General features: G+C 40.8%; 1 protein-coding gene across 4 annotated transcripts in view; it reads right to left on the bottom strand.

Moving 5' to 3' along the window:
- stox2b (storkhead box 2b) overlaps positions 1-27818 on the bottom strand; it is an 84515-nt gene that overhangs the window by 51251 nt on the left and 5446 nt on the right. The window contains exon 1 of one of the 4 annotated variants that reach the window (XM_017485336.3): positions 267-2044. The exons of the other annotated variants lie outside the window; for them this stretch is intronic. Within the exon in view, the coding sequence (XP_017340825.1) occupies positions 267-444 (178 nt within the window). The 5' untranslated portion in view covers positions 445-2044. Of the gene's footprint in view, positions 1-266; positions 2045-27818 lie in introns of those variants that run through there. 4 annotated transcript variants of the gene reach the window in all.

Raw genomic sequence — 27818 nt, 5'->3', positions numbered from 1 at the left:
AGAACACCAATAGCAACTAAATCTCCTGATCCCAAACCGACTACAACTTACTCTCTAAACAGAAGAACATTTCCAGTGTGTACAAAATGACAGTATGATGAAGATGTATATTATTTAGTGGATTATGTCAGCAATGCTACAGCCAGATATATACATCCTGAAGAACATCACATTCATTAATTCGTGAGGCTTATTGAATTTCTTTACAGACACGTAACCTGGAAGAGGAAGCAATGTGCATCATATGGCATCATAAGCAGACCCACCTGTAGGCATGTATATCCGGGGCGAATGAGAGACCGAGTGGGTAATGAAGGGCTTGGGGTAGTGCTTATAGAGTCGGTAGTCCTTCTCGCTGCGTGAACGGGTGCGTTCCGAGACCCGGTCGGAGAAGTCCGAACTGGGCCAGGCCCTGCGTAGAGTGGTGCTGCGCGTTTTCTTCATGGCCGCTCAGCTGCACCTCCTGAATCCCAAGCCTCACACTTACACTCCCCACATGGCTAGCCTCAACAGAAGTGGTGCTTAACTCTCTCCCTTCCCTCTGATGCCACATGCAGGGTGGTTCATGCAAACAGCTCAAATCTGAATGATCCTCAAGGAGCAAATTGTCCTTGTCTCCTGTTTAAGCATTAATTCTGGAAAGATATATCCAGCTGCTCAATACCCTCTAGATTCCTAATCCAGGCTTAGAGTTACAGCTTTACATGCATGGAGCGGCATGCACACAATTACACAAACACAAACACACACAAACACACTCAAGCTTCTCCACCATAAGGACTGAAGAAGAGGAGGATTGGTGGGGACAGATGAAGGGATCAGGGAGGGAGGGATGGATGGAGGGGTGGTCTTGCTGGGTTTAGGGGTTGCAGGGGTGCAGGAACAGCTGAATGTCTGCAGCGTGAGAGAACTCCCGGTTCAAACAATAGCTTAATTCAGCAAAGCTACGCTCCACTAGTGGAGCACGGCCAACACAAAAGAATCCACTAAAAACAAATTAGACTTTAAAAAAATTTTGAAATAGGGTGCTACTGAGGAGGTCAGCAGCAGCCTTCAATTCAACACTAATGTTCCTTCAGTCATCATTGCCAATACAAATTATATCATAAAAAAAATATAGCGAAGAGTCAGCATGATATCTTCTTGTAATGTGAGAGGGAACACTGAATCTCTTCAGGCAGACATTACAGTGATCCAATACATCACATTCCTGCATGAAAACCTACACCAGAAGACACAGAGAGAGCCGCCCATGATCCGAAGCACTGGTGACAGAAAGATAAACACTGCTACATGCACGTGTGGCTTTCTAAACGTGGAAGGGGCTGGAGGCACAGCCGAGTGAAAACAATTCCAAAGCAGTACACACACCCACACATGCTCTCGTTTTCTCATTCTCCAGGCTGTCTCATCTGTTTCAGTGCCGCACTCTTTCCTACCAACTCCAGCAAACACACCACTGTTTAGTACATTTTTTCGTGTGGGAGATTTAGATGCCTTTCAGAGGTGCTGTCTCGTGTCAGACTTGTTGATCTAGTCAAGCAGTGCTTCTCAAAGTGCTGCACCTCCAGGGTCCCACTGCTGGCTTGATACCCAGGTTATAAGAGCACAGAGCTTTATTTACACACACATGGCCTGTCAGTATACAGCTGCTGACAGCTTGACTGTTTCAGGAGGAGACAGTGAAGAAGATAAACCTTCTCTGACGCTATGAAAGACAGAGAGGACGCATCAAGCTCCCGTACCATCCACTGCTAGGTTCCCCTTTTGTTCTTTTCTCCCGATTCCCAGTTTCCTTTTCAAGGGGTCGTCCACAATTCCCGGCAGTTTCCTTTAGTCTGAAAGCCAGCTGCTGCACACAAATTTCCTCTGGAATGCAATTAAAGAGATCCGAACATGAAATGGAAGCGGGAACGGCGGTATGGGGTGCAGAGAGTACGGAGAACACCGTATAGAGCGCTTGATTTCTCTCTCTTTGGCTTTCCTCCCTCCCTCCCCGTCTCTCCTGAGTTGAGCGCATTCGTGCAGCTGCTCGAGCCCTCACAGCCAATCACTCTCTGACAGCAGCCTATCGGCTTAGAGCGACGGAAAGTGAGAGGGGGGAAGGGGAAAACACTACTCTCCGCTCTGCAGTCACACACACATATCCAAACCCATGCTGAATTATTTACTCAGGAATATGCCAAGATAACAGAACACAGTGGCAAAATATTTATTTGGCTACACTTAACCTTTGGTTACCTGGTAAGTCTCGTGAGAATATGTCCTCTTTTCCAGGGAAGGCACATATCCTGATGAGTCCTAAACAAATTTAACGATTTCACAAGTTAGAGTGAGATGAATGGGAAGAATGAAGTGTATGCGGTCGATTGAAAATGCCAGTATTTTGTGATGAATTACTATTTCATGAATGTATTTTTCATAAGACGTCTGTGTGAGGTATTCTGAAATGGACTGCCATATAAATCTGTGGTTATTAAGTAACTCTACTGGACCAGAAACTTTCCCTCTTTCTTTCCTGCAGCTTGCCATTAATCATGTGGAGTCCTTGCTTATTCTGACCAGTTGGCTGCACAGCAAGGAACTAATGTTTTTCCCAGTAAGCCATGTCAAAGGTCATCAGTCTATAATAAAGCACAAGTCCATCCTCTCAATCAATTCAGCAGAATCATGTCCTTAATTCCAGCAAGTTTTTGAGAACCATTTCCAGAGCAGCCTCAGAAAGGCAACAGACCATAAGCATCCATGGTATAGTCCATCTATCTCAAGGTATGTCTACAAAATTTAAAGCAACACTATCCTCCACATTAACACCACAGGTCACAATGTCGAGTGAAGAAAACAAAACTGCTGCGTATTAGTCATGTGACTTAGTCTTGACCAAGAATTGGTCCTGAGTTTTGGGAAGTAACAGATTGGGATCTGAAGCTTCCCAGATGGTAGGTGTTGCCTTACAGTGCCTTGTAATCGATCCACACACAATCCCGGAATAGAAAAATCTGTACTAGCTCAATGTCACTCACCTTAAGCTTCCTTGGCATGTCAGTGCTGTGTTGAGTCTTCATCTAGTGGGACTTTAAGCTGAACTGGCTTACAATTTTTCAAAAGAATGGACTAATTATGAACTAAAATAAGGATGTGGGAACATTGTAATTAACTGCGTACCGAGTATAATTTATCATCCTATTTTTGATTGTACCCTTGCCATATTGGTATGGCCACAGCTCTTATAATGCCCATTATACCATTCATCCTTTTTGACCAATAAATTTTTTGCATGGAATGGAATGGCATGACTGGAACATCCCTGCATATCCCTGCAGTCATTTCATGCCTTTCAACCACCAGAAATTTATACTCCATTTGCTCCAGAGGCCCATTTGTCTTATTCCTGGCTTGTCATGCATGGGACTCCTAGAAATGGTGTACTGCGTGGTTCTTTCCTGGCCCTGTTGATGAACCTCCGCTTGTTATGCCTCATGTTTTTGTGCGGGATATGTCAGGGCCCAAAGTGATGAAAGCAATGCTGAAAAGGGGCTGGAAAACCAGTGCAAATTGACAACAATAGGTGCCAGCCAAGCAGATACGGGACATGTTTGACCCAAGAATTTAAGTGTTTCATGTCAGGAGTTGTTGGAATTCACAGCATTAGTGTTGGGGTAGTTTTATGGTGACAGCTTTAGTTGGACTGCAGTTAGTCACACCTCTTGAAAGCTGGTTGTCAGAAAGACTTGTTTGAACTCCTCTTACACCCAGTGAGCAACTGATTGTACTCCTCATCCTCGCAGAACCAATGAACTAGAACCATCTTTGGTGTTTTGAGCAAAAGGGAAGTATGTTTAACATGCAGGTCATTTTCATCTAGCCAATGTACTGTATACGTTTTGAAGACTTGATCATTCCATCACTCAAATGACCCATGTATCATAAGCTCTCCATGTTTAGACAGGGTCTGGTCACTCTCTTGGACTGAACTACACATTTACAGACTGTTTTTTTCCCCTTAATCAGGGAAACTCATAACACACATCCTATGTAGACCCCAGACCGCCTCCAGGCTGTAAGAAAACATGTTCTGAATTATCAACCCTTCCCCCATTTTCCATCTTTCTCAATCTCTCTATCACCACAAGCACCCAGTCCAACCTCGCTCTTACCACAGCATGCTGTACTTTAGACCACACTCCCCCTTACATCCCCCAGAAATCATTAATGCTATAGAGCTGCACATGCCAAAAAATGTGTCAAGCTATATGGCCTACTGAATCCCAGAACCTCCAGAACTCCCTGAGAAACTCACCAAAACCTCTAGAAGAACAGAAACAGACTTTATGTTCCTAAACGAACCAATAGATGACCTCATATCATCAGTGTTAGTAGGATTAGCATGTCTTTTTTTTTATTTGATTTGATTTTTTAATCAATTCCACCTCAAATGGTTTGCAGCGCAAAAATTTGTGCGGTAACACAAGTAACAGGAACTCCCATGTTAAGGTTGTGGAGCAGATTAATTCAAAATCAAAATATGTAATATGTGGGTTTTGAACAAACAACTTCGCTTTGGAAAACTTGCTCTCAAAAAGAGGTTCCTCAAGGGTTGTTGAAGAATCTTCTAAAAGATTTTTTAAAATTCTTTGCTGCATGAAAAGGTTCTTTGCACCTCAAAATGATTCTCCTATGATGAGTCCTAAATGTCCATACTGTCTACGCAAATTGTACAGATCCCATGATGGCTGCAATCTGTTTCAGTAGCCATCATTTAAACGTACACCCTTAGAAACAAGGGTTCTTCAAGGGTTCCCAAAAGTGTCTCTACCTGAAAATCCTTTTTAAAATGGAATCACTCTGCTTTTGGGCTCTATGTAAGACCCTCTTCCAAAGGGACAAACCCAAGGACCATTTAGGGTGCAAAATGAAACCTAAGGAGTCTAGAACAATCTAGTGTAGACTCTGAACAAGGATCTTGGTAGAACCATAGCAATAATAATGTTCTAAATGAAATACTTTTTAATGGGGTTATATTTTGAAACTTTTCAGAAAGGTATTTTCGTTGGGTTCTACAATACATAGAAATCTTAATAATATCTCGCCCAAAGGGACAAAACAAAGGAATCTTTAGGGTTCTACGTGGAGCGTTATTTTTAGTGACTGTAGTCCACTGATCACAGAACCTGCAGGGTCAACAAGCAGACTGCAGGTTTGTTAATGTATTTTTGGTTGTCCCTGAAAGCAAATAAATTATAATTATATAACTCAAGCAAATCGTTACAACTGTTTTAAAAAAAAACCTGAATATTTAAAAATAGTTAATAAAATGAAATAATTTAAAATGATATTTCCACACTCAACCTTAAAGTATGAACTCCAAACATGTCATTCAGATATAAAAATGATAGAAAAGAAGGTATTTTTGTGAGACACCACATGCCCTCAGTGCCAATGACGTCAGATATCCAGTCTCTTTCTGCAAATAGGACACAGTAATGGCTCAATACACATCACATCAAAGCCTCAGCCAAACCACGACTCTATGGCCTCAGTCCAAAGCCTAAAACCATGCCTAAGGGTCATGCACGACTTGGTCTTGTACCTGCATGAACTCTAGAGTGTAACTGTTACAACTCATTTCACAAGACTGCACAGACGGTGGATTAACGGTGTGTCTGATCGTATTGACCATTCATGGGTTAAACATACATTTTGTGAAATACTGCTTAATGCAATCATAAAGTAATTAGTCATTAGGAAGGAAAATAATTGCGATTTGTTGTACTTTGCACATTCAGCAGTTAGTTAAGACAGACATACAGTGCATCCAGAAAGTATTCACAGTGCTTCACTTTTTCCACATTTTGTTATGTTACAGCCTTATTCCAAAATGGATTAAATTCATTATATTCCTCAAAATTCTACAAACAATACCCCATAATGACAACGTGAAAGAAGTTTGTTTGAAATCTTTGCAAATTTATTAAAAATAAAAAACAAACAAAAAAAAGCACATGTACATAAGTATTCACAGCCTTTGCTCAATACTTTGTTGAAGTACCTTTGGCACCAATTACAGCCTCAAGTCTTTTTGAGTATGATGCGACAAGCTTGGCACACCTATTTTTGGGTAGTTTCTCCCATTCTTCTTTGCAGGACCTCTCAAGCTCCATCAGGTTGGATGGGGAGTGTCGGTGCACAGCCATTTTCAGATCTCTCCAGAGATGTTCAATCGGGTTCAAGTCTGGGCTCTGGCTCGGCCACTCAAAGACATTCACAGAGTTGTCCTCTAGCCTTTGTTATCTTGGCTGTGTGCTTAGGGTCGTTGTCCTATTTGAAGATGAACCTTTACCCCAGTCTGAGGTCCAGAGAGCTCTGGAGCAGGTTTTCATCAAGGATGTCTCTGTACATTGCTGCATTCATCTTTCCCTCGATCCAGACTAGTCTCCCAGTTCCTGCTGCTGAAAAACATCCCCACAGCATGATGCTGCCACCACCATGCTTCACTGTAGGGATGGCATTGGCCGGGTGATGAGTGGTGCCTGGTTTCCTCCAGACATGACGCTTGCCATTCAGGCCAACGAGTTCAATCTTTGTTTCATCAGGTCTGAGAGTCCTTCAGGTGCCTTTTGGCAAACTCCAGGCAGGCTGTCATGTGCCTTTTACTGGAGGAGTGGCTTCCCTCTGGCCACTCTATCATACAGGCCTGATTGGTGGAGTGCTGCAGAGATGGTTGTTCTCCTGGAAGGTCCTCCTCTCTCCACAGAGACACGCTGGAGCTCTGTCAGAGTGACCATCGGGTTTTTGGTCCCCTCCCTGACTAAGGCCCTTCTCCCCTGATCGCTCAGTTTGGCCGGGTGGCCAGCTCTAGGAAGAGTCCTGGTGTTTCCAAACTTGGAAGGAGGTCACTGTGCTCATTGGGACCTTCAATGCTGCAGAAATGTTTCTGTACTATTCCCCAGATCTGTGCCTTGATACAATCCTGTCTCGGAGGTCTACAGACAATTCCTTGGACTTCATGGCTTGGTTTGTGCTCTGGTATGCATTGTTAACTGTGGGACCTTATATAGACAGGCATGTGCCTTTCCAAATCATGTCCAATCAACTGAATTTACCACAGGTGGACTCCAATCGAGTTGTAGAAACATCTCAAGGATGATCGGTGGAAACAAATTTTGAGTGTCATGACAAAGGCTGTGAATACTTATGTATATGTGCTTTTTTTTTTTTTTTTTTTTAATAAATTTGCAAAGATTTCAAACAAACTTCTTTCATGTTGTCATTATGGGGTATTGTTTGTAGAATTTTGAGGAAAATAATGAATTTAATCCATTTGGGAATAAGGCTGTAACATAACAAATTGTGGAAAAAGTGAAGCGCTGTGAATACTTTCTGGATGCACTGTATATACATATTGAGTTCATGTTCTATTCTTCTTCTTGCCAACATTTCTGAAACAAATGAGCTTAAACAATAACATGCATGCTATTCACCACACACACACTCACCATTAACATGCAGGAAAAAAAAAAAAACCGTCGACATTATCTTTAATCTAATTTCCAAACGATACACGGGATACATTAAGTCAAGGTGTAGACCCACCTCTTAGACATTACGATAACGTTGTTTTCATTCTTGAGGCATAAAGTTCAAATCCTCCTTGGATAATGGAATGCAGGAATCGACTGAACGGTCTGCATCTGGCTCAGTGCCATTTCCCTAAATGCGGTCTTCGTAGGGGAAATGACGACTGTTACTGCTTTTCTCTTACCGCCAAAAAAACCACACACTCGTACACATTTCTACCGTGTCTCATTTAACAGAACGGCCTGATAGAAGACTTTCTTAAGGCAAGACACTACAGGCAGAAACAACTGTTTTGTTTGCATAAATCATTTTTCAGATTTTTGTATAAACTGCATCTATAACATGTCTTACATTGTAGTAATGAAGATAGCAACTTGGATGAAGACTTTTAACTCAAGATACAGGTCTTTATGATTTACATATACATTTCCTTTTTAGAATTCATACAACCGTGGCATGGTGATTAGTGCCGGATAGACTGGGATAGTTTGAGTATTTTAGAAAAAAACATTTGTAAGAATATCAGTAATTACCTGGCAAAGAGTGATTATGACATCTATTGTCAGACACGACCTGCAGTGTCTTGCCTTGTACAAGGTGCAAAGTAGGTGCTTGAAGAATCAAATGATACAAACAGCTCTAATAAATGTACCAAATGGATCATCCGATGAATGCCACAATATTTCCAACAGAGGTTCAATACTACAAAAATTGACTACAAATTCACGGCTCATAGGAACCCAAGAATAGCATCAAACCCAATGAAAGGTTAAAATGAGGCCATTTTCACAAAGGCACCTCCGTCTGACAAACTTTCCAGGTGTCTTGTCTATTTCATCACATCTAAACAGCAAAGACATTTTCCACCTGAAAACATTTTTTAAAAAGTGACATTAGAAGATCAGAGGTTGGCATGTTGCTGAACTCTCTCCGACCTCTTCAGCTGAATTTATGCAAGTAGGCCGTGTGTGCCAGAGAGATAAGTTTCACTTGCAGTCGCCTGCTGCTCAAGATGGAGCCGTGCTCTCCGACGCTTCATTAGAGAGCTCTGTGCAAGCATTTCAAACACAATCCATCATACGGAGAGGACTGAAACCCAAGCAATTAGGCAGGACACCCCTCTGTTCCTCAAAGGCACTGAGGAACGAATGTAAAGCCGTATCTCTATTACTCATGCCTGAGGAATGGTGGCTGTGTCTTTGTCGAGCTTGGCTCCTGCAGTCGCTATGATATTCTGGCTTTGAGTTTGTGGTCTTGAACTGAACTGCCAAAAACATCCCACTGCACTGCAAATTCAGTGCTCAGGTGGTGGGAAAAGTGTGTCAAGTCTCTTTGAGGGCTTTATTTGATGATAATGATTTTGAAATGAACACGATGTTGACAGCATTGTGGGTAATATTATTATAAAGCAGGGCCTTAATCAGAACATCAAGCATTTACGGAGGCAAAAAGACCTCTGAAACTTAAAATTACAGCCTGTCTAGTGCATTAAAATCCATCCCATCAGCCCACACAGTATCTAATGATGCATAAATAAGGCTTCCTCAGCTAGGGTTACGGACAGCTCGATATCTCTACTGTTTTCATCGTGTCCTCCCCTCAGTGCTGAGCTGTATGTGGGTACTGGCACGCTGCCCGGCAAGGAAACATGTCACGATTTGAGCAATATAATATGTGAGTAATTTATCCTCAGCCTGCGAGGCTGTGCTCCCATCGTGGGCAGATTTAAGAGTCCCCACTCTGCTGTAAGTCAGGTGCAGACAGACTGGAAGTGGGCACTCTCCGCTCAGCTGTGTGTAATTTGGAAACACATAACTGTGACTGAATGGTGTGACTTAAAAAGAAAATAACACTCAGTCAGTAACAATTTAAAAAAACACATTCCTGGGCGTTTTTTTTCTTCTTCATGGAAATGTGCTATACACATGTGCGAATGCTCAGGATTCGTGAACTCGTCTTAAACTTTTCTTGAAAGTGTCCTGGTCTGGGAAATATCACAAAGAGAAATGCAGGTCTTCATTAGGAAACTGACAGGACTAAAATTCTGGAGTAGGAGCATCTGTTTTCCTAGTAGAGGTGGGAGAAGGACAGTATTCCCTGTTTGGACTCGTCTACTGCATACGTGAAAGAGTGAAACCACTGGTAGAAAACTGGCAGCACAATTTAACACAATCACAATTTAAATCACGTGCAATACACTGCTCAGTGAGCTCAGATACTGATTGTTGAAGCGGGGGTGGACGGGTTAAGGAGTGCCAGGAAAAACTCACTATCTGTGAAAAACCCAAATACGGCCCAGGTATTATTAACCACTGATTAGATGAATATCGTCATAATCAACATTACTGAGAATTATGTACACTTAAGCCTAGCTAACCCAAGAGGATCAATCGCAAATTATCTTCCAAGAATTCCAGGTCATTATTCAGACACGGCTTCCTTAATACTAGTCTTGGTTTGCTTAGCGCTAGGTTTGCTAAGTGCTCCTTCTTGCTTTGCTTAACGTTTGCTTAAGTTCTTGATGTGTCAAGGCCCATACAGTCCAACGCCAATGTGAAAAATTAATTGCCCCCTTAAACTTGAAAACTGGTTGTGCCACCTTTAGCAGCAATAACCAAACCAAACACTTCTGATAAACGGAGATCAGTCTTTCATTTACTTAGTCCTATGCTTTGGATCATTGTCTTGATGTATAATCCAGTTATGCTCGAGTTTCAACTTACGAACTGAAGACCAGACATTCTCCCAGGCCCTGAAGCAGCAAAGCATCCCCACATCATCACACTTCCACCACCATGCTTGACCATAGGTATGATGTTCTTTTTGTGGAATTCTGTGTTTGGTTTATGCCAGATGTAACGGGACTCCTGTCTTCCAAACAGTTCGACTTTCAACTCAGCAGTCCACAGAACATTCTCCCAAAAGATTTGAAGAAGATCATCAAGGTGTTTAGGCAAAATTCAGAAGAGCCTTAATGTTCTTCTGGGTTACCAGTGGTTTTCACCTCACCTGTCTTCCATGGAGCCATTTTTGCCCAGTGTCTTTCTGTGAGTGGAGTCATGAACAGTGACCTTTATTTATGAAAGAGACCTGTAGTTCCTTTGATGTTGTCCTCAGCACTTTTGTGACTTCCTGGATGAGTAGTTGCAGTGCTCTTGGAGCAATTTTGGAAGGTCGTCCACTTCTGGGAAGGTTCACTACTGTGCTGAGTTTTTCCATTTGGAGATAACGGCTCTCGCTGTGGTTCTTTGGAGTCCCAGAGCCTTTGAAATAGCTCTGTAACCCTTCCCAGACTGATGTATTTCAATCACCTTCTTCCTGACCATTTCTAGAATTTCTTTCAATTGAGGCATAGTGTGTTACTGTGTAAGACATTTTAACCAACTTCATGCTGTTGAAAAAGTTCTATTTACGTGTTGATTTGATTGAACAAGGTTTGCAGTAATTAGGCCTGGTTGTGTCTAGTCCAGCTGAACCCCATTATGCATGTAGTGTCATAGATTTTTCACACAGGCACAATTGGTATTAGATAATTTTTTTGCTTCAATAAATATAATTTAAAAACTGCATTTTGTGTTTACTCAGGTTGCCTTCGTTTTATCTTAGATTTCATTTTAAATTCAGAAACAATTTTGTCTGAGATATACAGAAAAACAGAAGAAATCTCACAGCACTGTAGTATCTTAATAGTATTATAATTTCACAGCACATCTGACACCGGTTTGATGGACAGAGGCACAAAATGTAGAACAGTAAGTTATGTGTGTGTAATCCCAGCTGATTGAGAAGTGCATTGATACATGTAGCAAACAGAAGTCAAAACATATGGGCCTATACTGTAGTGTGCAGCTAAGAACAGAGGGTCCAGATTCACACAGAAGACAAAATTAACCTTAAATAAGTCTCTTAGTGCTGGTGTTTGAAAAAGTGTTTAAATAAAATTGAGAAAGAAATTCAAGCTCTAATTGTACAATAAGGCCAAAGCAGGATTGATGTTGACTTTATATTAAAAACCATACATTTGAAAACAATTTTTGTACCAGTGAGCCGAGACCACACATCCAAGGTGTTGCTGACCTTTGGCAATGAAGCCAACGTGTAAATTTTTGAGTGTTAGTCCAAGCTTCAAGTTTCAGACCTTATTTATTTTTGCTTTAGACGTAATTTCTTACTCCAGAAGGGTATGTTAACTGCATCTGTAAAAGCCCACACACAAGAGGCAACCCTATCACTGAGTAAGGCTCCAGGCCTGCCAGAATATACATTAAGCCAAGAACGCTGGCATGAGAATGTTATGCTAGGTTCTGTTTCCCCAGGGATGCATTGACTTCATTAAAACCTCATGAATTAATTTGTTCTTACTGTAAATAAATCCACTGAAACAGATTCCTGGTAGACCCTTGTCAAATGCATTGGATTACCTTATGTTTTATGCTGTAAACTGGAGGTTTTCCAGTGTATGCGATGTTGTAGCAAATCTCAGTATACATGCCACTGATTGCCTGGACGTGTGAATCAATTGAGATCAATAATGAAAGTAGGTCAAACATGGATTTTTCCATTCGCCCAGCATGACTTTGTGTGCGAATATGAAAACCTCGCCAATGAAATGCTTCTTAGCTGATTTAAAGCTTCAGGCAGCAGATGATTTTGGCCAACAATACTACTAAACAACTCCAACCACTACCATATAAACATTTTGAGAGAAGAATACAGAGTGAGTGTTTAACTACGTGTTTAAACATGTAGTTTAATTTGTCTATGGTTGGCCAGATTAACATGTTAATTATCATGTTAATATGCAAGATAAGCTTCTCACTTTGAAACGCCGACTCCCAGTATTCTTTGATAACCAAAATACTTTCTCAAGTAAGTGATACAGCACTCATTTTATACATAAAGCAACAAAAATGATGGACAACACTGGAAGTTGGTGTTTGAATTTAATGAATTGGTTTGCATATTAACTCGAACAGCTATCAGATGTTCATTTTTATGTGGATGATCTCCATCCAGATATAATCCTGAAGACACACAAACTGACAGAATGTAAATGTCATTAAGACAGTGTGAAGAATGTCAGTAAACATATAATTTTTGTAGCTTTTAAAACCTGTTCATTGTCCCTCATTAGCTGTGGTTTTGCCCCAATTCTCCTGAGCCAGAAAGTGACATGCCCTTGGTCTTATTTTATGCCATAATCAGAAAGCACCCAGCTCAAGCAGCTGGGGCTCAGTGATTAGGATTTTCAACTAGTGATCGGAAGTCTGCGTTCAAATCCCAGCAAAGCCAAACAGCCACTGATGGATTCTTGAGAAAGACTCTTAATTTTTAATATTCTTTTTGTATTCCTTACATCTCATAACACTGATTGACAGGATAACTAGTCTGAGCTAGATCAGTAATGAAAATAGGTCATACATATATATATTTATTTATTTATTTATTTTTTTTTATAGCAGCCATGATGTTGATGCTCTGTGTTAAAAGTGTTGATATAGCACGAATGCTGTTTTAAAGCTCCACCATGAGCTTGTGCTACACAGTCAGCTCCAGGCAGCAATGTTTCATCTCTCGGCTGGTTTCAATTGCAACAGATGCTTTCAAATAACAAAAATACTCATCAACCCCAGCCACTAACATATACAGTGTATGTACCATGACCTCAGTTAGTAAACTTGGAGCTGTTCCTGTCAATGCTGTATCTCTTGTCTTGCACATACTGTAAGCACGGTGTACTAATATACTGCAATAGACAACACCAAGGTTCTTCACACTTCAATAGATATTGTGAAAGCTTAGGAAATTTTTTAGAGTTTCCTGTGACCTTTTTATAGTCACTTTCTTTTTACTGGTTGTACCATAGATGCCAATGAAGACATAATGTAACTGAGGGTGTGAAACTAGAGTTTCTGCACATTTCAAACTAAATCAGACTTAAAATTGATTAGGTGTTGCAGTTTATTAAAAGAATCGGTTGGTATTTATTAAATGGTGGTGAAGAAAAATACTTTTAGAGAACAACCCAGTATGGGATTCAAGAAATAGAGCAGAATTCCCTTAAAAACTGGGAATACTAGAAGAGGGTCTAATTACACTATTAAGACTATTGGGCAGAGTCATGGTGGATACAGAATCTAACCCTATAACACTGGGCCTGAGGTGGGTCTACACCCTGAAAGGTTTGCCATTTCAGGGCACCATACATTCACACCTAGGGGCAATTTAGCATAGTTGACCCATCGAATGTCATGTTTTTGGGAGATGGGAGGAAACTGGAGAACCTATAGCTGGGAGGAGAGCCATGCAGACATGGGGAGAACATGGGGAAAAATTCCATACAATCGGTAAATAGTCTGGATTGAACAATGGGCCCTGGAACTGTGAGGCAGCAAGGCTACCTACTTCACTGCTTTTCCACTCATAAATACTAAAAAAATATTTAAAGTATAGCTTTTTGGGTCTCACCTGCAAAATTTCATTTCTGTAAGAAGTTAGTTTAAGAAAATTAGAGTTCACCCATAATTTTAAAGCATTGATGGTAGGGACAGAGCTGTATAGTACGAAAGACCTTCTACATGACAGTGTAAACTCAGATGATGTTGATTAATTATCTGACCAATGGAGAGAACCATTTTGAACTCAACAAGAAGGAGCCAATTCAAGACCAATCTGGACTCAGAAGGTAATAATAAAGAGCACGTTCTTCGTGTATTCCTCATATGTGACCAGATAATGGGAATGCCAAAGCTCAGTAATGAAAACAGATCGAACATAACGATTTGTCCTTCTGTCACTGGGCTTCGATTGCCGCTGTGAGCTTAAATGACAAATGTCCTATGAAATTCTATGTTAAACCAGTAAGGCAGTTTGAATGCTGACTTTAAGCTGCTTCTAATGAAAACTTTTGAAAACTTTTATGTCGCAAGGTTATGTCCAGCCACACAATCTTTCTGGAAAACAGTCACTGACCACATGACACACTGTTTGAACTTTAACATCCCAGTTATTCCAATCACTTGGTATACTTCAAGACTTCTCAGTGGTCAACCTTCCACCCTAACAGACCATGTAATACAATTACATGCTGCATTAACTGTTCTCTTAAACTGGAAAACACAAACAATCCATTTTACACAAGTGTCAAATCTATAACAATAGAACAACAAAACAGTAGGGAAATTCACCACTTTTAATCAATGATCAAACCACAGTTATTGAAGAAACCTCTACTGAAGAATTGTGCAACGGGTTAAAAATGCTAACACAGCCAATGAAGGATTTATCCAAAATGTCCAGTTTCTCTGGAAACTTTGTGGTGCTTCACTTTTTTCGGGTGGGGGTCTGGTGGCAACAGGCTGGGAAAGTCAACCCAGACTTGTCTATCCCAAGCGTCAGACTTCAACGCCTCCTGGGGGATGCCCCGACAATTGTGAGATATAATCTCTCCAGAGGGTCTTGGGTAGGCCCTGGGGGTTCCATCCAGTGGAACATGCTAGGATACAGCTCTAGCAGAGTTGACCTTTTAAGGTGCCTAATCCACTATAACCTACTCTGCTCAAATTAGAGGGACAGTGGCGCTACTCCAGGACGGTCCCAGTTACTACTCCAAAGCTTTCCCTTACTCTTTTCACCCTATCACAGAGAGTAAGCCCATCAACCCTGTGGAGGAGCCTCATTTCTGCCACTTGTTCTTGCAAACTTATTCTTTTAGTCACTACCCACAGATGACCATAGATGACGACCGGGACATGGTTTGACAGTAAATAGAGCTTCGTATGCTAACTGAGCTCCTGCTTCATCACCACATCGGTGTCTCTTTTTCCATCAATTATGATTTTCAACTCTCAGATGACCACGTACATCAGCTAATGCTAATCCTAACAGCCAAGCTTCTGTGTTTGAACAGATCCGTTTTTACTGCATAATCACTGTGTGTATAAACGTATACAGTGCCCTCCACTAATATTGGCACCCTTCCTAAACATGAGTAATGAAGGCTGTGAAAAATTGTATTTATTGTTTAACCGTTCGAAGTTTTTAAAAAAATGAAAATCACAAAAATACTCTGCTCTCATTGATAAACAATTGCAACACCACAGGTTTATCAAAAAAAAAATCTTTATTAAATATTATATATTATTTATATATACATACATTATATATATATATATATATATATATATATATATATATATATATATATATATATACATACACACACACACACATACATACATGTATATATATATATATATATATATATATATATATATATATATATGTGTGTGTGTGTGTGTGTGTGTGTGTGTGTGTATATTATTATTATTATTATTACAATAATATAAATTATTGGAACCCTTATGAATTCATATGAAAAAACTATATTTTAAGTATATTCCCACTGATATCTGACAATTTTTTAGTACAACTGGGTGACAAGGAACAGAAAATTGTTCAACCATTACTTCCTGTTTCACAGGGGTATAAATATGAGGTAACACATAGGCTAAACATCCTTAGTCATTCATAACAATCAGTAAGACTAATGAATATAGCTGTGATGTGCAGGAAAAGGTTTTCACAAAATGGGAAGCGGCTATAAGAAAATAGCACAAGCATTGAAAATGCCATCAGGGTAATAATTATGAATTTCCAGTCAACTGGAAATGTTATGAATCAACCTGGAAGAGGACATGTCTATACTGTGAAGAGGATGGTTCGAGTAGCCACAAAATCTCCAAGGATCACAGCTGGAGAATTTAGTTGTGCCTGGGGTGACTCAGCATCAGGGAGTGAATGATGCTGAGAATGAAAGATGACTCAGCATCAGGGAGATTCAATATTTTAACACCAGCTGAGAACTGGGTCATACTCACTATTAAAGATTATTTATGGCACTTATCAAACAAGAGATTTTCACTAGTGCTAAGAGGATTACACAGCAGGTCTTTCTGAGAAAAATGTGAAAGCCTGTGTGGACTAGTTGGTATTTAGTTTGTATCATGGTGCGTTAAAATTTTTTGAACAATGTATATCAAGGAATACACTTTTTTTTATTATTATTTATTTATTTATTTATTTTTTAAGAACCGCAATCTCTACAGTGGGATTCTGTGGTCATTTCTACAAGCCAGCTCTTTAAATGTTCTGTAAAGCAGCTAGCTAGCTAGTTTATAGGAATTCTAGCTAGCTAATTTTAAGGATTTTTACCAACACTCAGAAGTCCTAGCTAGCCAATTTAGCTAGGTAGCTATAAGCTTTAAAAAACATGCCCGGCTTCTTTTCCGTTCAGGTAACTAGCATAATCACATCTAACAACTAGAAAACACCAACACAATTCAGAAATGTAACTTGGTAAACCATGACAGAACCAGTATTTGAAGATTCTGGACATGTCTAGTTCCTCCCCCACCGACAGAGAGAAGTGACAGGTAGACCCCTATGAAAGTTATGAAGTGCTCACCGACATCCACCTTATGAAGGTAACAAGCATTTCAGGTTTTTAGCTGGGAAACGGGCGAAAGCATTTACGCTCTTATCAGGTTTCAATTTCAAAAACCTCTAGAATACATCTGACATCTTAATGAAATAAATTTTGCCTCCACATGCCCAGTGACAGTTATACTCTATCACCATAGAGCCTTCCCCTAAGGGAGCTTCTTTAGTGTTATTAACTCAACATCTCCACTTGACAAGCTTAATAAACATGAAACACTGCCGAATTAACATTCCTGTAGTGCTGCACAACTGATTGTGATCATGAGATCATCTCAGTTAATCAAACAATCAACTGCTATAGTTGAAAGTTTAGCTAAAGGTTGATGGTGTTGTTTTCATGACACCGATGCATTAAATGAGAAGTTCTACTGTCGTTAAAACATACTGAGTCCTGATTGAGTTCTATTTAGACATTTAATGTTCAGTGTGAAAGAAAAGATTGTTCTATTTCATTTCTACTAACCGCCAGAGGTGGTGCTTTAAGCACCTGGATGTCCATCACATGTACATGCAGGTCAAGTGTTTGTATCAAAGTCACCTGTGACCTGGGTGACGTATGCCCTTTGCCCCGCTACTAAAGGCACGTTCACCCTTTGGAAGTGAGCTCTTGTCTTCTTCTCATGTCGGTAAGCAGGTTTCAGGGGTGCAGGCACTGCTGGTGGTATTGTAACCCGAAGTGGAGTTGGAGCTATGAACTCTCGTCCTCCAAAGACTGCGGCTAGCCTTTTTTGTGATTGTTTAACTTCAGATAGTGCGCTATCCAGCAAAAGGTAAGTGAACTCTGCTATCAACACTGTTTATGAGTGGACACACTAATTTGGAAATCGGCAGTTTACATTTCGTGATCAGTTTTGGTGTTACTCGCCTTAACACTGATACAACGCTAAATACTTGAGTATCGGGTTGGAATCCCCTCCCGTAGTTTTCTGTTTATACTTATCGTGGAGTCATTCCCCACGATTTTGGTTGGTTTGGTTTTGACGTGTTTTTGGTAGGACAGGTTACACAATGCACCCTGATTGGATTTGATTGAAACGAGTGATTGTTTTTCGTCCCCGTGATTTAGTTAATTGATTTCATTCATTATTAGCTACAGTGCAAGAGTCTGTTGTTTGCTCTTAACTGCACCATATTGCTTCACATTTCTTGCTTCACAGAAATACTACAAAATATTTTTTTTTTTTTTCTCCTCTATTTTTTCCCTCAATTACCACCTGGTAAAGTGTTCACATGTGTATATTAATCACTGCTTGTAACCATGTTTATGACATTTACTGATTGACAGGCCCCTCTTGAACCAGAGGATGGCCATGATAGTCGTCCCTCTTGCCTGGCGGTTGACCATTTAAGAGAGAGACTGAATGAGATGGCATGCATGAACTGCAGCTGCATGAGCTTAGCAGCACGTGCAGACAGGCTGGCCCAGCTAGAGGGCCGGTTGGGCACTCAACCGCATCCTACGCAAGCCATGTCTCCTACCTCTTATAAGCACCATAAGATAGATTTGCAGGGGGCACCTGATAGGGTTAAACGCAGAAAGGTGGATCCCCTAGCCCAGAAGGTAGACACCTTGGCTTCTGAGTTTGCAGAGATTAAGTCTCTCCTCCTTAATCTGCAACCACCCGGTACACAGCCTGCTAGTGGTCCCGCTGCATGCTCCTCCCATGGCGCTGCCTTCAATACTGTCACCAGCCTTTGAGATCCAGAAGGAGGATGCACTCTCCACTAGGGCCTCAGAGAGCCTAGTTATCAGTAGAGGTTATGACAAGAAGGGAGCAATTGAAAGCTCCCGTTCATCTCATCCCAATTCTCAGGGGACAAGCCGCAATACACGAAGGGCTCCGAGACCAGATAGATGTCAGTCAGGCCTGCGGTAAAAATGGCCTTGGCATATCTGGGGTTAGTTGAAGCACCTGTCCAGGTGACTCCTCAGAGTACTTTTTTCAGGAAGACCTCTCAGTCCACAGCTCTGTGTCCCACCCTCAGCTCCATATATTGAGGAGCTGCAGAGGTGCTGGGCAGTCCCCAGATGTTTCTCTCATTTCCTGACAGACTGTAGAGCACTGGCTAACATGCAAGATGCATCCAACCCTTATATAAAGGGTTGTTGTCGCCCTTGTGCTGCCGCCTGATGAAGCACTTTGGCCTGACGCATGCTTTCCCCAACCACAGTGCCGTTTGACAGATGATTTCATTCTGAGAAGCTATGACACTGCAGCACGTATGGGACATGTTGGGAATTCCATGTCACACCTTATACTGGCCCTATCCCAGATGCTGCAGGCCTCAGAGGTTGACCCTTCTGCCCAGAGTCTGAGTGACACCTCTTTGCAGGCATGCGCCTACAGGACCAGGGAGTTCGGTAGGCTGATGTCTTTGTTAACTCTCGCTCAACACCAAATATGGGTGACCCAGTCTCCACTTTTGGAACCCTGCAGAAGACCCCTCTGCTTTATTCCTGTCATAAATGGGGAGCTGTTTGGGGGTTCCCTTAGGGGCCATACCTTCTCACAGAGAAGTAGTGACCACAGATGCCTCCCTGGCAGGCTGGGGAGCTGTACAGCAATGCAGGACAGTCAGAGGCCAGGGAAGTCTTTTGCAGTAGGAACAACACATAAATGTGCTGGAGCTACAGGCAGTGCTGTTCACCCTCAAACATTTCCTCCCAGTGCTCCCAGACAACACATCTGAGGTCTAACATATAAATCACCACGGGAGCACCGGGTCCAAACAATCCTTGAAGATGGCCCAACAACTGTTATTGTGGGCCCATCCTCACCTATTGAAGCTGAGGGGAATGCACCAGGCACTCAAACACAGCTGCAGATTTCCTATCCCAGCAAAGCCTGCATCCTGGGGAATGGAAGCTGCACCCCGAAGTAGTGCAAGCGATCTGGCACAGATATGGCAGAGCAGAGTTGGATCTTTTCGCCTCACTGTCAACGACACACTGTCCCCTTTGGGTTTCACCGGGGGAATCAACAAGCCCCTTGGGCCAAGGTGCACTGGCCCATGCATGGCTAAATCAACTGCTGTATGCTTTTTCTCCACTACCATTGATACTGCCCACCCTAGACAGGATCCTCAAGGGGAATTATGAGGTGCTACTAGTAGCCCCCAAATGGCCAAGGAGAGTGTGGTTCCCAATAATACACAGATTATTTTACAGGGAGCCTTGGTGCATCCCTGTGAGGATGGATCTCCTCTCACAGCTGGAGGGTTGAATCTGGCACCCGAACCCATCCCGGCTGCAACTTTGGGTCTGGCCTCTGAAAGGCCAGAGCCACTATTAAGGCTGTGTGATCCAGCAGTTGTACAGACCATCCACAACTCCTGGGCACCTTACACCAATGCGGTGTATGATAACAGATGGAAGCTTTTTTCTGAGTGGTGCCAAACACAAAATCAGGATCCGACACGCTGTCCCATACCAGTAATCCTCAGCTTTCTCCAGTCCCGCCTTGAGGGAGGCTTTGCAGCCTCCACCATCAAGGTATAAATAGCTGCCACTTCAACCATGCATAATAGGGTAGATGGTGTGACTATTGGCTCCCACACACTTTATCAAAGGTGCTCAATGACTGAGACCTCCTTGACAAAACCCAGTATCCTCTTGGGACTTGCCTCTGGTATTAAAGGCACTATGTCAGCCTCCATTTGAACCTCTAGTGAGGTCAGAATTTAGGCGGCTGTCTATGAAAAAAGCTTTCCTCTCAGCCATAGCATCGGCTAGACAAGTAGGCGAGTTGCACGCTTTGTCAGTAAGCCGAGAGTGCCTACACACAGCGGTAACGTTATGGCCAAACCCTTCATTTCTCCTAAAGACCTTTTCTTCGTCTTATACAAACCAACCCCTCGGTTTGGCACCTTTGACCCTCAGGAGGATGTGAAGGGGTCGAGTGCGTACCTGTTGTGCCCAATGTGAGGACAAAAGTATTATATTCAAATGACTACTGAAGTCTGGCAGTCAAATTCACTGTTTGTATGTCATATGGGGCATAGGCGAGGTCACGCTTTGTCTAAGCAGTGTCTTGTAGACGCTATTGTTTATGCCTATAAGGTCAGTGGTCTCCCGATCCCTCCTCATGTTTGATTTCACTCAACCAGGAGTGTGTCTACTTTATGGGCAGCCTTACAAGGGGTCCATCTTTCAGATATTTGTGCAGCCACATCAGACCATCAATTTGGATGATAGATTTTACAAGGTGAACGTGGTCTTGCACGACCCAGTAGCTACAGACGTTTTTCCTCCGGCTTTACAGCCTTTTTAAAAGAGCACGTAGGACTTCCTTGTGACCTTGTTGGCATTACTCATCCAGGTGCTTAAAGCACAGCCTCAGTAGAAATGAAATAGTAATGCAACCACGGTTCTATGAATTTCGGATGACTGCCAGAGCTTGGCAATCACTCAAAATATTCACGAGAAGATTGCCAAGAGGTCACTTCCTGTGTGAACATGCCTTTAGTACCAGGGCAAAGGGCATACATCACCCAGGCCACAGGTGACTTTGCTGCTACAAACACTCGACCTGCACGTACACGTAATGGACATCCAGGTGCATCTGAAATTCATAGGACCACAGTTACATACATAACCATCGATTTATGTTGGTTTAAATTTATAAAATTACAAACTGCAATAGAACTATTCTATTCTTAATTTGGTTGGACATTTATGATAATTATGATTTAAATATCAAGCAAATAACTGTTCTTATTATTTTAGCTATTATAATGCTATATTCTGGCAAATTTGAACTTTGAATATGAATATTACAGCTCTAAATTACTGCTTGTCTGCACAGAAATCAAGCTTCAAATGAGAATATCACTGAAAATACTGTAGTTAAAAAATTTTAAAAAGAGAAAACCTAATGTAAATAATATACCACATACAATATACTACATAGACATCTATACAAAAACGTGCACTTATGTAAGGCAGAAAAATAATCAGATCCTGTCGTTTCTTAGTTAAAATGGCTATAAAAGTGAATGGTATGGTTTAGACACATTAATAATCTTTTTTCATTTTTACAAGGGTTTAATTTTGACGCTTAAGATCACAGTTTTTACATCTTACTGCAAGCCTGAATGAAGAGAATGAGTCTGAGCTACTGCACGTGATCTGAATGGACAAAAAGAAAAGCTTCAGTCCTGTGCAACTCTGCACTCTAGTGGAGGAAAAACAGAGATGAGCACCAAATATCTGAACATACGACTTCATATCCACTGCTGTTAGATTCTCAGTTAATATCTCCAACAGGACAAAGGTTTAAGCCACCCACCTCCACTACACAAATTACTTTTCCTGCTACAACACACCTGAGCCAGTTCATCAGCTGCTTAGTAATTAGTTCATGAAATGGAAGAAAACACCAGGACTGCACAACAACGACTAAAATATTAATCACAGGTATTTTGCCCAGTATTGACACCATGATTGTTCATTGCAGGGAATTAAGTACCAAGTACTTCAGCCAAATTAAGAAAGAAATGGTTTTGATTACACTCATATCATTTTAAAAGAAACAAACCTTCTCTGAATTGTACATTATACAGTAAGTCTACAATCTGTCAGTTTAATCAAAAAGACATGTTAGTCATGCGAACTAATTTAGTTCATTACTTAACTAGTTAATCTTTTAAATGCTAAATCACAGAGAAAATGAATGAACATTGAATAAAGGAACAAATAAACAGTCAAATGCATGCAACTGGCTAAAACATAAAACCTGGAACTAACTAACCAACTAACTCAAACAAATACATTTAAAATCAATAATAAATAAATAAATAAATAAAATATAATAAATAACTGATTTTAAATTTGTAAATATTATAATAAAAAAAGAACAACAACAAAAAAAAGCAACAGCTAATTAGGTATCCTTGAGAAAGTTTAAAAATCATTTAATTAATTTGCACATACATACATACATACATACATACATACATACATATATGCTTCTTCTTATGATTATTATTATTGTTAATAATAATAATAATAATAATAATATTAACAACAACAATAATATTATTATTATTATTATATGAACAGAATAATCTTTCAAGTGTTAGGACATACCAGGTAATGCACAGGATAGAATATAACAAAGAAATATAAAAACACCCTAGCAAAAACATTAAGATACAAGCACAGACCTTATCAGTGTGTCTCCAGACACGCGTTGTGACATCATGCATTAGATCAGAGTTATAGAGCGCCACATCAGGCCTGATCGAGTTACTTCATGTCTGCACCAGTAGAGGGAGCACTTTCCATTTCCATTTATTCATTTAGCAGATGCTTTTACCCAAAGCGACTTACAAATGAGAAAATACAAGTAAATTTCCAATGTCATACGCTAGCTGAACAGGAGTTTATAGGGATGAGATCAGAGGCCACTTCACCATGAATCACTGCATGACTCCTGGTGAGAGACCGATCACGTAGCATCAACTCGGACAACCTCACCGATTTTCCTAAAGCTGGAACCAAAATATCACATCGAAATATTTGACGACGCTCACAATACACAAATTTAGTTTTGCTAACAAGGTGCAGATAAAACAGAGTGGAGCCATCTTCGGAAATGAGAGACGTACAGAACCAAGTGAAGGAAGAAAATTTAGAAGGTTTAACATTCTATGAAAATTTTCCTGCAGTTATAAAAGCAGTAGGCTCAGCCTCAGATGCTACAGCTCAATGAAAGCCTGATATGTTTTGTACACTTTTCTGGCCACAAGCTTCAGAACTGTAAAGGCTACAGTTTAGCTGGCTCCCTACACTTCCCTGTAGGCACAATTCTACGCTAGTTTCCAGCAGAACCACTTCATTTTGATCACGGTCAGACAAGGAGTTTTTCAGAACAGGACATATTGGGGGAAAATCCACAGCAAGACATGTTTAATTATTTTTTAAATAATTAGTACCTTGTAAATGTGGTTGGTCATTTGCAATATCAGTTAACCGGCCTACTCCTCTAAGAGTATGCATTTATCGGCCATGTCAGACATGTTCACCAGTCTCTGAGGTGGAGTCCACGTCAAGTCTCAAATCTTTGTTCTGTTTTTAGCAATAGTTCTTTCAGCTAGTTATTGTAATTAACAGTGTATGAGGCTAAATCAATTTTTAAATATTAAAACTGATTACTTCTACAGAATGTCTTGTTCATTTATTCAAAATTGTCTAATAAAAGCACAGAAGGTTTTACTTAGATCATTCATTCAAAATTTAACCATTAATCAAAAAACTATTACATTTGATCCAAAAGTGTCTTGTCATTATCCCTATAATGACAAAAAAACAGAACATTCATAGAAAATTCAGGAAAGATATTACTTTATTTGGTCATTTAGTGCAAAATGCCAATGTGCTGTGTTTTTTGAGCTATTTGAGTTGCTGTAGTGTGCTGTAGTTCTCAAGCAATGATAGGTAAGGTAGTCTTACAGTGAGCGCCGGCAGTCACAAAAACCCACGTGTGGAGATGTAATAGACTGTGCACAAAAGCTGCTTATGTATTATTATTATTATTATTATTATGGTAAAATATTTACTAGAAATACACTTCAAAATGTTTCCATCTCTGGGCCATGTCTATTAAAGAAACATATCCAACTCTCTACCCAAAGCTAGAGATTGAAAGCACTGACACATGACAACACAAAAAAAATTTCATGCTGTTACTCTTTTGCAATAGTATTTGCAGTATAATCCCATCACGTGACATCTTTGTAGCCACTTTATATGCAACACTTCAGATTATTATTGATTATTAGGTTCGCTTGTAGTGAGTAGGGGTGTGGTTTGGGGTGGGTCTACATTAGAGGTAGACTGTTTGATCGGTTTTGACGAGCAATCTGAACCGAAAACTGACAGCTGGAACTGTAGTTTTCCCGGTTGCCTCGGTTATGGGAGCGGCTGAGAAGGGTGTGCTGTCATTATACAGTACGAGAGCGGCCTCTAGAGGTGAAATAAAAACTATCACTGACACATTTTGTTGTGTTATTTGAAGTGTTATTTTTGGTTCATTTTGGATGTCTCAATTATTTATTTGTTATTTGGAGTGTTACTTTTTGGTTCAGTTTGGATGTATATCTTTTATTTATGTTAATATTTATTAATAGTTAATATATATATATATATATATATATATATATATATATATATATATTTCTATATATATTTCTATATTTATTTCATTTCAAAAAGTACAGTACATTTTCATGGTACAATCAGTATTGTTTATTTTAGTAATAAAGTTCAGAAATATTTGACTTTGAGTGTTGTGTTTTCATTCAGCATCAGTTTTAAAAATGATCGGTTGATCAATCGGTTAATCAGCAGGTACCGCCCGACGTAGTTATCAGTAAAATCGTCGACTGCTAGTCTACGTTGTGAAGGAGGAGTTTCGGAGCTGGAAGGGCTGATGTGGCGCACACCTAAAACCTGCTTCCTGGCATGTATTTATGTGATTTATAAGTGAGTGTGAGACGAGACAGCATGGAACTGCAAAGGAGATATTATTCATGCTTTCGTCTTAGTTATATGACACACAGAAGGAAGTGAACAGAATTAATGCGCTTAACCTACTTAAAAAGGCAGGTCCCCATTTACATTTTGGGTCAGTATCAGGATTCTGAATAATGCTCGGAGTAATAGTGAGTAAGCTCGGATATCAGTACGGCATCAAGAGATTGAAAAAAAACAAGACGAAAAACAAACAAACACACAACGAGTTCAGTGCGAAGAAATTTCGGAAACTTTTTCAAGCTCCTCATTAAATATGATTCAGCAGTGACTAACAAGGAGCCATCTGTTTGACACAACAGCGTCTGCACCTGAAACGTGCATCTGAAAGCGCGAGTCACAAGTCTCCAGCCTGGTTTCCCTTCACGACAATAAACAACTGTATGAAGCAGTAACTGAGGAGGCCTTACAGTTACGTCATACATCAGATGTCTTTGCTAGAGATGAGAATATGGAGGAAGTGGTAAAAAAGTCAGGAAGGGACATGCCCTTAAGTGCAGGTGTCAAGTTAAAGTCGATTCAGCGCAAACGTCTAGTAATTTATGGTTTAGGATTTTTTTTTTTTTTTTTACACAGATCTGAGATCTGCTTTGTGGGGAGTTGTGTGGGATCAGCAGAGGAAAAAATGTGTGCCGTGTAACTAGAGGAAGATTTATTTGCAGGGTGATTTTTCTTCTGCTCTGACCTGTACACACACACACACACACACACACACACACATGAAACACAGTGCTGATGAAAATATGTAGGAGATGATTCCACACACCTCAGGGTACAAGTAAGTCCCCCCCACACACACACACACACAAGCATGCAAAGTCACGTTTATAGCAGCTCGTGTTGCAGAGGCATGCTGGCTGGAATAATGGCCCATTTATACTAGCCTAATCTGCACTCGACTAAAAATACACTGAAGGTTGTTACACTTTTTGATGTTAGAGAGAGTCCTTTTTGACCAAAAAAACACGCTCATTTTCAATCAATCCTGGTAATCCTCTTTAAAACACCCTGCGGTATATATATTGGCTTTTTTTTTTACCTCAAATGCTTTGAAGCACTTAAAATGTGACCAAGTACTAAATCCTACCCGAGTCTCTCCGTCTCTAAAGATCCATGAGCGTAAGGTCTGAGGCCTCCACAGACACTAGGCCGAGTTTATCGCATGACAAGGACACAATGGACCAGGACACGTCTCACTTTGTGGACTCATAATGAGCCGACGTTAATTGTGTAAAATGAGGAATTTCGCGGGAAGAACAACAAACACACTGACAACGTCCCCGTCCATTAACGGAGGCAGGGAGACGTCCTCGCGGCAAAACGGGCAGCTCTTGTTCCGCAAGACGAGACAAACACAAAGATACTGATATGGCTTTCCCGTCCTGCTTCGGCGTGACCGAGAGAGAAAGGAAAGACGAGACGAGGAAGAACATTGCCTGTGGTAACACTGCACACTGAAACCTGCTGAGATTTTACCAAATGAACCAGTAATGGTTGTGCTGCTGCAGTGTGTCCGTCGGCAGCGTGCGCTAATATAACGGCTGATCTGAGACAATAAGTGGAGCTTAAGATCAGCAGGCTAGAAACTGTACAGAGTTTATGCTTGGATTGATGTGAATAAAGAAAGTAAGAAGGAATCACTGCTGTAGTATGAATAGACGCTGGAATGTTATGCTAGTATTTTAAAGCAAAAATATCAAACAATCTGTAACACGAAGCTAACATCAACCAGCCAGTCTATTTTGCTTAGTAATATGAGCTGAAGACGTGGTGTAGCACGAGTGTTTTGTTTAAAGAGCACCTCTGCTTTGTGTACCCTGCTGTGGATCAGTTTATCAGGCTGTACAGGATTTCGGTGTGTTTTCTGTGATTGTTGCGGCCACAAAATACTTGACGTTGCTGTATACTTGATTTTCCCTTAAATTTCCAGTGCAATTTGAGGATTTTTTTTTTATGTAAGACTATTTCCATCCATCCATCTTCTATACCGCTTTATCCTTTTCAGGGTCACGGGGAAACCTGAAGCCTATCCCAGGGAGCATCGGGCACAAGGCGGGGTACACCCTGGACAGGGTGCCAATCCATCACAGGGCACAATCACATACACACTCACACACCCATTCATACACTACGGACACTTTAGACACACCAAGCAGCCTACCATGCATGTCTTTGGACTGGGGGAGGAAACCCGAGTACCCGGAGG

Source organism: Ictalurus punctatus, chromosome 14, assembly GCF_001660625.3.
Source record: "Ictalurus punctatus breed USDA103 chromosome 14, Coco_2.0, whole genome shotgun sequence".
NCBI lineage: Eukaryota > Metazoa > Chordata > Actinopteri > Siluriformes > Ictaluridae > Ictalurus > Ictalurus punctatus.
This window is presented reverse-complemented; position numbering and strand designations above follow the sequence as displayed.